The sequence below is a fragment of the Mustela nigripes genome, chromosome 4, assembly GCF_022355385.1.
Source record: "Mustela nigripes isolate SB6536 chromosome 4, MUSNIG.SB6536, whole genome shotgun sequence".
Taxonomy (NCBI): Eukaryota; Metazoa; Chordata; class Mammalia; order Carnivora; family Mustelidae; genus Mustela; species Mustela nigripes.
In genome coordinates, this window is record NC_081560.1 from 160,954,188 (window position 1) to 160,967,471 (window position 13,284).

The 13,284-nt window shown below is 36.4% G+C and overlaps 1 protein-coding gene across 1 annotated transcript in view; it reads right to left on the reverse strand.

The window, feature by feature from the left end:
- TM9SF3 (transmembrane 9 superfamily member 3) overlaps positions 1–13,284 on the reverse strand; it is a 106,538-nt gene that overhangs the window by 22,875 nt on the left and 70,379 nt on the right. Inside the window, exons 8-9 of the mRNA XM_059398240.1 lie at positions 8,993–9,087; positions 5,024–5,154 (exon numbers count right to left, since the gene is read on the reverse strand). Coding sequence (XP_059254223.1) covers positions 5,024–5,154; positions 8,993–9,087 — 226 coding nt within the window. The remainder of the gene's footprint in view (positions 1–5,023; positions 5,155–8,992; positions 9,088–13,284) is intronic.

The window sequence follows — 13,284 nt, forward strand, 5'->3', positions numbered from 1 at the left end:
AAGCATAACTTTTTCAACAAATGGTGTTGAAACTAAATAACCATAAGCAAAACAAAATAAAACCCTTAACTCTTAACTCATACAATAAACAAAACTAACTAAAAATAAAATCACTGATCTTAAATAGATCATACTTAAGAGTCCAAACTATAAAATTTCCAGAAGAAAATACAGGAGAAAAGCTTATTGATCTCTACTTTGGCAAAGGACAGAAAAGTACAAACTATAAAGAAAAAAAAATTAATTAGACTTAATTACTTTTGCTCTTCAAAAGATACTCAAGAGAATGAAAAGTCAAGCCACAAAATGGGAGAATATATTTCCAAAATAACTATAAGGCAAAGGACTATTACAGACAATAAACAAAGAACTTTTCTACTCAACAAGATAACCTACTAAAAACAAGCCGAAGATTACAACATTCATTAAAATATAAAGAGATGACAAATAAGCACATAAAAGTATCTTCAATATGATTAGTTTTTAGGAAAATGCATATTAAAACCACAATGAGACAACAGTATGTATCCACTTGAATGACTAAAACTAAAAAGACTGACCACATCAAAGTGCTAGAGATCATGTGGAGCAACTGGAACTCTTATACAATACTAGTGGGAATGTAAAATGATGAAACCACTGTGGAAAAGTTTAGTGGTTTCTTCTTTACTTTTTTTTTTTTTTTTTTTTACTGTAGTTGACACACCCAATCTCACATTCTTTTTCAACTTAATCATCAAATCATAATGCCTTTATACAAATCATTAACAATTATTTGAACTGGCCAAAGTCAAAAGTCTACCGGAAAAGAGTATGTAACATATTATCAGGAATATCATCCCAATTCTTTAATTATATAATTATTTCATTACACATCAACCTGACTGTACTGTTCACCTACATTTCTCTATCTTGTCCAAGATCAATACTTTATATTCCTTTATTCTTCTCTACTAAAACCTACCAAAAAGGGAAATGAAGTTGTTCTAGCATTTTCGTTTTAATAAACCCATAATAGCTCTTAATGTTCATTATTTCTGTGATTTAAAAGATAAATTTTAATAATATTCTAAAATCTCGTGCTTTATCAAGTTCACATTTTATAAGGCAGAATCCACTTTTTTCCTTTCCCTCTGGAAAAGTAAGTTTGCTTATGTCCAGTTACATAGTGCTTCTGTTCCCTTACACAGTTATTTCAAACACTACTTATCAGCATGATCTTCAGTATATCTAGTCACTTACATAAGCAGCAGACTAAACAGCTAAGGTAGCTGGCTACTCCTGTACCATCAATCAATCTCCTTATCTGTCTTAGGCTTCACTATCCCCTTATCAGGGACTATTTTCCTCTTGTTTTTTCTTGTTTAAAGGCTATTTTTTAATGAATAGAAAGAGAAAGACTGGCTTAGAGCCATTCTTCTTTCACTCTGTTATGTCACTGATCCTATGTAATGAGCCTGTGGTCTTGCTATGAAAGTATCTTTACAAATTCTTGTCTTAGCATTTGTCAGAAGTTCAGGTTGGTTAACAGAGTTTTTCTAACACTATTTTTACAGATCTTTATTATTCTTTTACACTTAGGTATACTGTATTCTCACAAACTTTGAGAGATCATAAAATCTTGGCCTCCACTGTTTCCTCACTGTGGTATTCTGATCACATATCATGAATTTCATTTTTGAGAGCCTCCAATTGTTAAAGCCATTTTCCCAGTTATGGTCCAAGACTTGGATCATGAAAGAGCATTTCCCTAAATATTTGTGAAATATGATTTTCTAAAACTGATGGCATATTTCTGATAATGTTCAAGATGTCCCCCACCCAAAATAAAACAGACCTGAAGATGACAGATACAACACGGTTCACCCATGACTGCTGTTTCTTCTCTACCAACTATTCTAACCACGGAGAGAAAAAACAATAAAGTACAATAAGTCAAGGATTTATCAGTACATGCTGAGCTTAATACTAGACTAGAGATAAGGTTATTAGTTCCTATGCTATTCTGTAACTTTGAGTTTTAAAACTCTGCAACTGCTCCTTTGTCCCTTGAAACCCTATAATAACATCAAACCTAGGATCTGAGATTTACAGCCCACAGATTTCATGCCTTAAAACTTGTTTTCAGAACATCCTGAGAAATCCCTCCTCATTCCCAAGAAACTCTCACAGGACCAAAAACTCTGGGTATAACACCTAAATCATTCTTGAATAAGGTCCCCCAAAAAGAAGGTTTTATCTTCTCAGAATCAATCTGATTTCTAGTACATGCTCTCCCCTGTAGCCAGGACAGACCTCTGGCCAGAACACTCCAACTTCTGGAGAGTCTCTGGAGAGTCCATGACCCCAGATTTCATTTAAATGCTCTCTTTAGTCTTCTTGTAATACTCTCTTGACTTTAGGCACCATCCCTTAAACCTAGGGCAGTAGATATCAGCTCAGATTATTACCACCACCCTCTACTTTTATCTTTATTAAGCTAAGAAAATTGATAATTGTTCAAGTTTAATCTGACTTGGATTTAACAGCTTTTATGTGTAATTTGGTACACTTGAGCAAAGAAGCTGGAGTCTGAAGATAAACCTTGCCCACTTTCAGTCTTATCTTGGGCTAGTCTTGATGATAAGAGTAGTATTCCAATAAAATTCGAGATCCCAGTGGGCAAAATCCCTATTATTCAGGTGCCTCGACAGGGCAAGTCAGAAGCCTAAAGTCATTTTTACCAAGGTTGGCTTAAACTTTCACTGTGGAATATCTGAGAAAACAGAGTACTAGAGACAAGATCACCCAAAGAAATGGTTCGATGTCCAAGTGATCGAAGGAATGGAGGACTGAAACAGCTAAGCCTTGGGGAAGAGCAAATAAGAATATCTGAAGACTGATTTGCAAACCAGAAGTTCAGTTAAGTAGGGGCATCCAGCTTCTCAGAAACGTATGCTCTGGGAGCCTCTCAGCTGACAGATCCATCCACAGATGCTGGGAACTAGAATCAGGTAAACACCAGTGATTGGATTTAAAGAAAATCTTTAAAAAATTAAAAAATATAATTTTTAATTGGCTTAGGATGAAGCCGTGAGCACTGAAATTATTAAAATTCCCAAGGATTCTAATGTGTACGCAGGGTTGAGAACCGTTGAATTAATGAGACAATACAACCACTTCCTTCATAATGTCAGTAAGTCAAATAACTAAAAATACGAGTTTCGGTAGTTAAACACTTAATGAACAACTAGGTCAAACATTAACTCAAGTTCTTAAGTTTCATGTTCTAAACAAATTTTGATACTTTTAAAAGGAGAAAAAAAATGTTAGTGCACACATCTGATTAAAACTTGAGGGCAATGGGAGTATCTTTCACTTAGCATTCCTTCACTCCAAATTAGAATGCAACTTAAGAACATGGTATTCTAGAAGCCTGCTAAACACCAAGAGCCATTCTTTTATATGCCACAGACCAATTTTATAAACCTTCTCTGGCTTAGTATGGAGCCTGGAACTATATTCTAGTAGTTATTAAGTTATCTAAAGGCAAATTACATTGACTATTAACATTTAAAACTGCATTTAAGAGTGGTAAAATTTATAATTTTAGTAAAATGAAGCAACTTTAAAATATCATTTTCACCACATCAATTCAATGAGGAAAATTATAGCAGAATCTGAATTTTCATTTTTTTTTTTTTAAAGATTTTATTTATTTATTTGACAGAGAGAAATCACAAGTAGATGGAGAGGCAGGCAGAGAGAGAGAGAGAGGGAAGCAGGCTCCCTGCTGAGCAGAGAGCCCGACGCGGGACTCGATCCCAGGACCCTGAGATCACGACCCGAGCCGAAGGCAGCGGCTTAACCCACTGAGCCACCCAGGCGCCCCTGAATTTTCATTTTTAAAACACTATGAAAGTAATTAATTCAGCACATCATCTTTAAGAAGTCCCTAACTCCTTATAGATACTTTCTGATGGCCTGGAAGTACTATTAAGTAAATTATTTTCCAGTTCTGAATATAATTAATTACTTTACCCTATCACTCACTTCGGCTTGTAAAAAACAACAACAAAAAAAACCCCAAGCAAACAAACAAACAAACAAAAAAACTTCTTCAATTTTGAGGCAATTTTCAAAAATATCCCTAATTAAGAAGTATCAAAGATTCAGTAAAAGTATATATCCAATGTCTTTGAAAAACCTGGATTATAAAGCAAAATCATCTGGAACTTTTGTGAAAGCATTTGATAACTCCCACATAGCTAAAAGAAAACCAAAATAAGATTAAAATTCAGAAAGAGTCCAGTTACAGTGCTGCCATGATCTGTATGATCTTGACCAAATTACACAGCCTCTCTGAAAAGCAGTAACCATCCTGCACCTTGCACACATGTGTATATGGGCAACACATGTTTCTACCCTGTACATTAAAACTAAAGTCTACTCCAGGCCAAAAACTCTGTTTCTAGTAAAAAGGTAACAACAGGAGAAATTTGGAAACTGTGAGTTACCTCTGTAAAGCACTGGTATATATCTGTGTTACAGTTTTACTGTAGTTAAAAAATCTAAAATATTTCCAAGTCTGTAATTAAAGGTAAAATAATGAGATAGGATATTAATGTCCAAAGTAACACATATTATCAATATAAATGTTTAATGAGATTCTAAAAATAAGTACACTGCTACTGAAAAAAGAAAATGTGTTCTGGAGAAGATTCACTACCTAATTCAACCAACGCACCCACCTATCACCTTAAAATACACTCCTTTCTTTATTCTTCTACAATGTAGTCACCAGTTTCTCCCATCTCTGATAAAAGGCATAGTATTCTCCTGTCATACTTTTAAGTTGGACTTTCACTTTACTGGCTCACAGAATGAAGAAAAAAATCTTCTTCACCTAACTTTCCAGGACTGAGCAGGGACTGGCTGCAAATACCAAACCTCTTCTTAGTAAGAGTTACTTCAGAGAGACAGCAGGCCTCATATCCGAACATTTGCATTTTTCCAGTTTCAAAGTAAGATTCAAGCAACTTACCATTGTCCCAAAAGGAATGGCTCTTGAAGCATGGTAATAAATGGCTATAAAATTGATGAAGAAGGCAGTGCCACACACCATAGCTGGGATAAGAAATGCCCCAATAAACATCTGCTTTATCCATCTCCTTCCTGAAAGAGAAAGGAAACAATGAAAATCAGAGGTGGGGAGGGGGAGAGTCATATATTGATGTTTATAAGGTACCCAACTGTTTTTAGCATCAAATTATTTATTTAAAATTCTAATGTACAGGCACCTGGGTGGCTCAGTCAGTTAAGTGTCTGCCTTCGGCTCAGGTCATGGTCCCAGGGTCCTGGGATCGAGCCCCCACATCAGGCTCCCTGCTCCCACTCCCCCTGCTTGTGTTCCCTTTCTCACTGTGTCTCTGCCAAATAAATAAATAAAATCTTAAATAAATAAATAAATAAAATTCTAATATAAAGATCTTAAAATCTGCCACTCTAATAATTGTTTTAGAACAATGGCTAATAAAGACCAGTCTAGCTATGCAAGTATGTCCGGTGAAAATATAGCTTTTGAAGTGGGTATACTGGAAAAGAACAACGGACTATGGTAAAATATTTCAGTGTTCTGTCCTGACCCCGCCACTGGACTGCTGTGAACTTTGGTAAGTCACTCAATCTTGCCAGTCTACAAGATGGCCTAAAAAGATGTTTCCAATCTAGTACTGGGAGTCCAGGAGCTTCCTAGAGGTGCCCATGAAGTCACTGGTGAAGGAAGAGCCCCAAGTCCTGCTTCAACAAGAACAAGTCCATTTTCAACAGTTTTACATATTAGAGTTTCATGTAAGCTTTAAAAAGGAAAAAAAAAATGGTGTAAGGGGTCTCTAAATTTACTTCTAGCTGTAATTATGATTATAAGCATATATTTACATTTATTTGTTTCAAAAGGGAAAAAATAGGGCACCTGGGTGGCTCAGTTGGTTAGGCGTCTGCCTTTGGCTCAAGTCATGATCCAGGGTCCTGGGATGGAGCCCCACATCAGGCTCCCTGCTGAGCAGGGAGTCTGCTTCTCCCTCTCCCTCTGCTCCTCTACCTCTGCTTATGTTCTCTCTCCCTCACTTTCTCAAATAAATAAATAAAATCTTTTTAAAAAGTGGGGGAACAACAGTGTGCATCTCACGAGCTCTCTCTCAGTCATTAAAACTATAGACTTATAAGTTTCACTATTTCTTTTCTTTCTTTCTTTCCTTCTTTTTTAAAATTCAGGTCTTGAGGGGTGCTGAGTGGTTCAGTCAGTTAAGCATCTGCCTTCGGCTCAGGTCATGATTCTGGAGTCCAGGGATGGAACCCCACATCCAGCTCCCTGATTGGGAGGGAGTCTGCTTCTCCCTCTGCCTGCTGCTCCCTGTGCTTGCGCTCTATCGCTCTCTTGTTCTATCTCGAATAAATAAATAAAATCTTAAAACAATAAAACAAAATTCGGGTCTTGAATTCACGACCCTGAGATCAAGACCTGAGCTGAAACCAAGAGTTGGACACACTTAACCAACTCAGCCACTAAGGCACCCCAGTTTCACTATTTCTTTGTATCTCTCTGTATTGCCAAAATTCTGTTCAGTGAGCATGTTACTTAAATAATCAAAGAAAGGAAACTATGTCAATTTTAAACTCTGCAATAAAAAATTCTAGATGACGTTTGTATTGATCAAGAGAGTAACACAGAGCTATCTTTCCAGTATAGCAGAGTGTACAAGCAAGAGCACTACCAAGGAAACACCTGCATACCGCTCAGGAACAAAACACAAAAATTTCCTACTGGATCACTATTAGAATTCAATCCCACAACCAAAACCAATAGGGACCTAAATAGGAAGTATGATAAGCAAAACAAGCAATACCCTAACTTCTGTTTTGTCCTATGTAAAGCTCTTTTAAACATCTATCTCATAGAATTACTATCCCAAACTTTGACATTCCTCCAGAAAAATTCCTTGATTCTGAACTTTCAACTCTATTTTATTTCTTTCTCAGGTAAGTTTCAAGAGCCCCTCCTTTCCACATAAAGACTCAGTATTTAGCATTTGAACAACACAAAAAGGGTAGCAATTACAGTATTATTTTCCTCTTTAATTCTAACTCTTTTCTAGCACTCTCTTTTCCTATACTTTTCATTATCTTCTTGGATTCACATATGTATTTATAAATTTCATATTCAATCCTATTACTTCTTTCCCTCCAAAATCAAAAAGAATCACACATTCCACTGGGTACAGTTAGAAGCCCAGACATCTGCATTGTGTTCCCTGCTGCTCACCACACCCTTGGATATTTTGGTCAAGTTCCAGGCTACCTCTAGCTTTAAATTGGGTCTGGAGGATTATCCAGTACCTTGAGGACAACATGGAGACCTTGAGTTTCAAGATAACCTTGAGATAACTCTAAAAAATTCTTGACTTTCTGGGTTGATCTCTAACATTGACCTGGTATTTAGGGATCACTCAGACAAAAATATTAGTATATGACCAGACCTTCCAAGGGGCTGTCAATCAGGTAATAACCTTTAGGGGCACCTGGGTGGCTAGTGAGTTAAGCATCCAACTCTTGATTTCAGCTCAAGTCATGATCTGAGGGTCATGAGATAGAGCCCCATGTCAGGCTCCATGCTGGGTATGGAGCCTGCTTAAGATTCTCTCTCTCCCCCTCTCTCTGCCCCTCCCCCAACCACCACCCGACCTGTGCACTCTCTTTATCTCCAAAATAATAAAAAAAAAGAGTTAAGTTTGGCTGTGTTCTTAACTTGTAATCAATTTATGTCCAAGTACGAATAAATTTCCTGTTTTAAACAATTTGTTTCTGCTATGGAGATTTTTCTGGAGGCCACAGCTTAACTAGTTTCCAGGTCATATTCAAAGCAGAAGTTAACTTTGGCATCCTTAGTTCCTAAGGATGGTAGCCCCATATAAGACCTGTTTCCCATATCTGAAGGTAAAATACAGACACTGAACAGATAACTAAAATAATTAATCCATAATGATGCTCCCTCAGGCAATCTGAAGAACTATTTATACTGAAGGTACATACCACATTAAGTCTCGGAGGACCAATAAAAAAAGCAATGGTAAACCAGGATACCCTGGAGGAATTTTAAATGATCCTATGTATGCTCTGAGTGCCAATAACCTATAAGTCTAGTTGCCAAAAGGCAGGATTCCTTAATGCTGATTGCTTAGGATGAGTTGGGAAAATCACACAAGAAAGTCTCTATCCTTAGGAATACAATTTTAAGGTCTTTCAACAGCCCTTCATTCATAAACTGAAATATGCAAATCTACTACTTCCAGTACTTTTCTGATCCTAGTCACAGGGAAAACAAAAATAACCTGAAGACCCTCGAGTGCCATCAAAGAAAGAAACACCAAGGAGCAGTACCTTTGTTTATCCCCCATCATTTGCAGATGACAATAGGAAAGAAGGAAGGGTGTATTTAAGATGAAATGCTCTTGGCAAGATTATGACACAGAATAACAGAAATCTTTGTGCAGGATCCTTTGATAAATATTTAAGAGTCAACAGAAATAAAGAGCTCTCCTTCCTACTCTCCTTCCAGTCCAGACACTTTAACCATAGCCATTAAATGTGCCTTTATATCCAGCTGTAATGCTATGCAGTCTGCATGGAAACCTCCCATGGAGCACATCTAGGGAGTTAGGCACCTCAAAGCAAAATAGTATCAATAACTTGAACACATACTCTTTCCCATGTGTTCCTCAGGGCTAACTTCACAGCAGACAATGGAGAAAATCTTATTAATTATTCATAATTTTCAGAAACAAAATGCAGGGATTCCATAAAAGATAGACCACAGAGCAGGTTTGGTGGAGATTATGTGAAACAGGATAACAAAGTCTTTTACAATGGCTGATCTGTCCCTTTTAAATTCCAAATACCTAGTAGTAAAATATTAGCATCTAGAATTAAAAATACAAAGTGATAACTTGTAAGTTACCTCCTTGTCTGGCATACAGACTTCCTCCAAAATAACCATTCACTGGAGATGTAGCAGCATAGACAAATATGGCTGTACTAAGCATTGATCCCCTCCTAAAAAGGCGAAACAACATATGTGGTAAGTTAAAGCCAGCAATTTAAAGAAAATATCACCGAGTCTATCACATTAACATTAGTTTAATTTCAAAGATAAATTTAACAGGAACACAAAAAATATCATCCTGGACTGTAAAAAATCTCCAAAGGTTGCCTGGTGAATGAATTTCTAGTTAATATTGCACAAGCTGATACTCATTTTTTTAATCTGCAGTTAAATTTCATAATATAGTCTAAACAAATACTTCGTATTTCTTTGGCAAAAATATTAGAAGCTGGCACTAAAATTGTTTTGCAACCCTGTAAACCAATCACATCATACGGATAGGAATATTCAGCTGTTAAGAAAAATAATTAGAATATTTCCCTTTATAATTTAATTGCTTAAGATTCTTGCCCACTGATAGAAATGAAAAATAAAGTAGAAATTATATAGTCTATATTAGTGATATTACTTTAAATAGTATAACACTGAGACTTCCTATCCCATTTTCCTTATACTATTAAAAATTATTTTTTAAAAATCCATAGGTCCACAAATCAACATTAACCCAAATCAACAATTTTTTCTTTCTTCCTTCCTTTTTTTTTTGGAGAGGGAGAGAGCAGGGAGGGAGGGACAGAAGGAGAGAAAGAATCTTAAGCAGTCTCCACACCCAGGGCAGAGCCCAACTCAGGGCTCCATCTCACAACCCTGAGACCATAAACCAAACTGAAATTAAGAGTCAGACACTTAACTGAATGAGCTATCCAGGCACCCCTCAGATCAACAATTTCTAACTTCATCTTCCACTAATGACATCTAGAGAATTCAGACCAACTCTCCTGTTAAATAAAACTGAATAAAATATTTTATTTTTTTTTTTTAAGATTTTATTTCTTTACTTGACAGAGAGAGAGAGATCACAAGTAGGCAGAGAGGCAGGAGGGGGTGGGGGGGAAGCAGGCTCCCTGCTGAGCAGAGCCTGATGCAGGGCTCAATCCCAGGACCCTGAGACCATGATCTAAGCTGAAGGCAGAGGCTTAATCCACTGAGCCACCACCCAGGGACCCCTGAACAAAATATTTTAAATGCCTAATTGCAAAGACAAATATTAAGATGACAAGTGACTATCATTTGCCATAATATAGAAATGTACTTAAACCACTAATAGTAAAGACTAATTTTGAAACTCTGCATAACTAGGAAGGTAAAATAATGTCTGTAGAAAGAACATATAATCTCCCCAGTCTGAGCTAAAGAATATTCTTTTAAAGAGAATTTACAAGAACATCACACTCATGTGTGTACTGGGAAGATACACAATTTTCATAAATTAACCACCTTCCAAATTAAAAAAATTATTGTATTTCACTGTATACCTATGTAGAATACAAAGATTTCATATAGTTTTGAAATAAGTAGCACTCCTCCGCATAAACAGCTACACTCAACTTCTTAAAGTGGGTATGATACCTAATAGTTAAAATATTATAGTGTTTAATTTCTGCCAATATATAGCTAAATATAAATGTGGCAGTAATTTAAGAATATATCATTCCCATGTTTCAAATCGTTAAGTCTCAGGGCACTTAATGGACTCAATCAATAGAACACGTGACTCTGGGTTTGAGGGTCCTAAGTTTGAATCCCATGTTGAGTACAGATCCTACCTTAAAAAGAAAAGAAAAGAAAAGAAAAAAAGTTAAAAGATTGTGGGTCTCAAAGTTTTTAAAAGCAAAATTTGTCTTTTCAGCAATTCAAACACTTCAAATACTGTCTCCTTTCAGATTATCATTAAAAAATCTGACCCATTCTCTCTTTGGAACTGGGTGTGTGAAGACTGACACGGGCCTAGCCATGCTGAAAACTAAAAGGCTGCTTTAGTTTAAGACTTGTCCATTACCAGTCAGAAGCTTTTAGTATCAGCAAAGAGGGTTCAAAAGGAATGCTGGTGTGACTGAGAGTCCAAAATGCCTAGCAGGGATTTAAGCTTGCAATCCCCAGAGACACTGCATTAAATGAATTTTATCAGTCACAGTTTTAAAAATCACACATACCCTTCATCTCTTCGTTTATGAATATTCTATGGGCATTTTCCACCCAAAATACACCATCTTCATCTACACTGAATCTGCTGACATAGGGAACCGCCTACTCGTTCACATCTCTAAGACTCGAGGCGGGAAACATCTCAGGAGCTGCTTACACTTGCCAGCTCACCACTGCCCGCCCAAAGTAAGAAAGCAGCAGTATTTTTCCAGACTTACCCACAGCTTCTCCCACACTATGGCTTCTCAGGAGTTAATATCACGCTCACAGGTCTCTATACTGATACTGATCCTCTATTTAACTATTTTTTCTTCTCTGATTGTTACGGTCATCACCAACACAAAATAATGTTCACATGTTACATTATCTGCCTTTTATGTTTTAGAATCATTCTGACTCTGGAGTGAGTCTTAACAAATGTCATGTGCAAGGTTTTTTATTTTCTTACTACTTTGCATTTTTATTATCTCTATTTTCACTTCCACAGCAGACCAAATTAGGAAACGAGTTGTGGAGTGAAGCTGCCTAGGTTCAAATCCCAGCTTACTAATACCCCTACAAACAGTTGTATGATCTCAAATTACTTAACCTCTCTGAACTTTACTTTTCTCATGTGGAGAATGGAGAGAACAGCAGCCCCTCCACATGATTGGCATGAAAATTAAAACAGCTAATGTGTATGAAGCACGTAATAGAACCTCAACAATGTTAGTCACTTTGATAGAAAAATAATACTCACAGGCTTAATACTAATGATATGATTAAGTATGCTCACTTCAAATAAGCAACAACACAGAAAGACCATTAATAATGGCAGACTAAAATAACAGTGCATGACTTGCCAGCTAATGCCATTTATTAGAAAGTTTCTTATTTCTAAAGTTATTTCTAAAGTATAAGCAAAAGAGCTTCTGCATTAAAAAATGAATTGTCAAAACTGTAACCCTGACATCTGAGAAGGAACAAGGCAAGAATCTGAATTCTAGGAGAGGTTGCCCACTAGTAATTCTGAAAACTAGTGACTGTACAGTCAATGTCAATGCCCAAGTAACAAATTTAATCCAGTATTTAAGGTAAAGCATGCCTTTACAGCAGATTTGAACTATTTTTCTTGTACTTGGGATTTAGTTCCCCTGAAATATACTATATCCAAAAAAATGAACTACCCACCAAAACACTGAAATTTAGGTTTTAGACAATTATTTTAAAGCTTATTCAGTAAATATGATCCCAAAACCAGACAAGGATCCCATCAAAAAAGAGAGCTATAGACCAATATCCTTGATGAACACAGATGCGAAAATACTCAACAAAATACTAGCCAATAGGATTCAACAGTACATTAAAAGGATTATTCACCACGACCAAGTGGGATTTATTCCAGGGCTGCAAGGTTGGTTCAACATCTGCAAATCAGTCAATGTGATACAACACATCAATAAAAGAAAGAACAAGAACCATAATACACTCTCAATAGATGCTGAAAAAGCATTTGACAAAGTACAGCATCCCTTCCTGATCAAAACTCTTCAAAGTTTAGGGATAGAGGGCATATACCTCAATATCATCAAAGACATCTATGAAAAACCCACCGCAAATATCATTCTCAATGGAGAAAAACTGAAAGCTTTTCCTCTAAGGTCAGGAACACAGCAGGGGTGTCCATTATCACCACTGCTATCCAACATAGTACTAGAGGTCCTAGCCTCAGCAATCAGACAACAAAAGGAAATTAAAGGCATCCAAATTGGCAAAGAAGAAGTCAAATTATCACTCTTTGCAGATGATATGATACTATATGTGGAAAACCCAAGCGACTCCACTCCAAAACTGCTAGAACTTGTACAGGAATTCAGTAAAGTGTCAGGATATAAAATAAATGCACAGAAATCAGTTGCATTTCTCTACACCAACAGCAAGACAGAAGAAAGGGAAATTAAGGAGTCAATCCCATTTACAATTTCACCGAAACCATAAAATACCTAGGAATAAACCTAACCAAAGAGACACAGAATCTATACTCAGAAAACTATAAAGTACCCATGAAAGAAATTGAGGATGACACAAAGAAATGGAAAAATGTTCCATGCTCCTGGATTGGAAGAATAAATATCGTGAAAATGTCTATGCTACCTAAAGCAATCTACACATTTAATGCAATT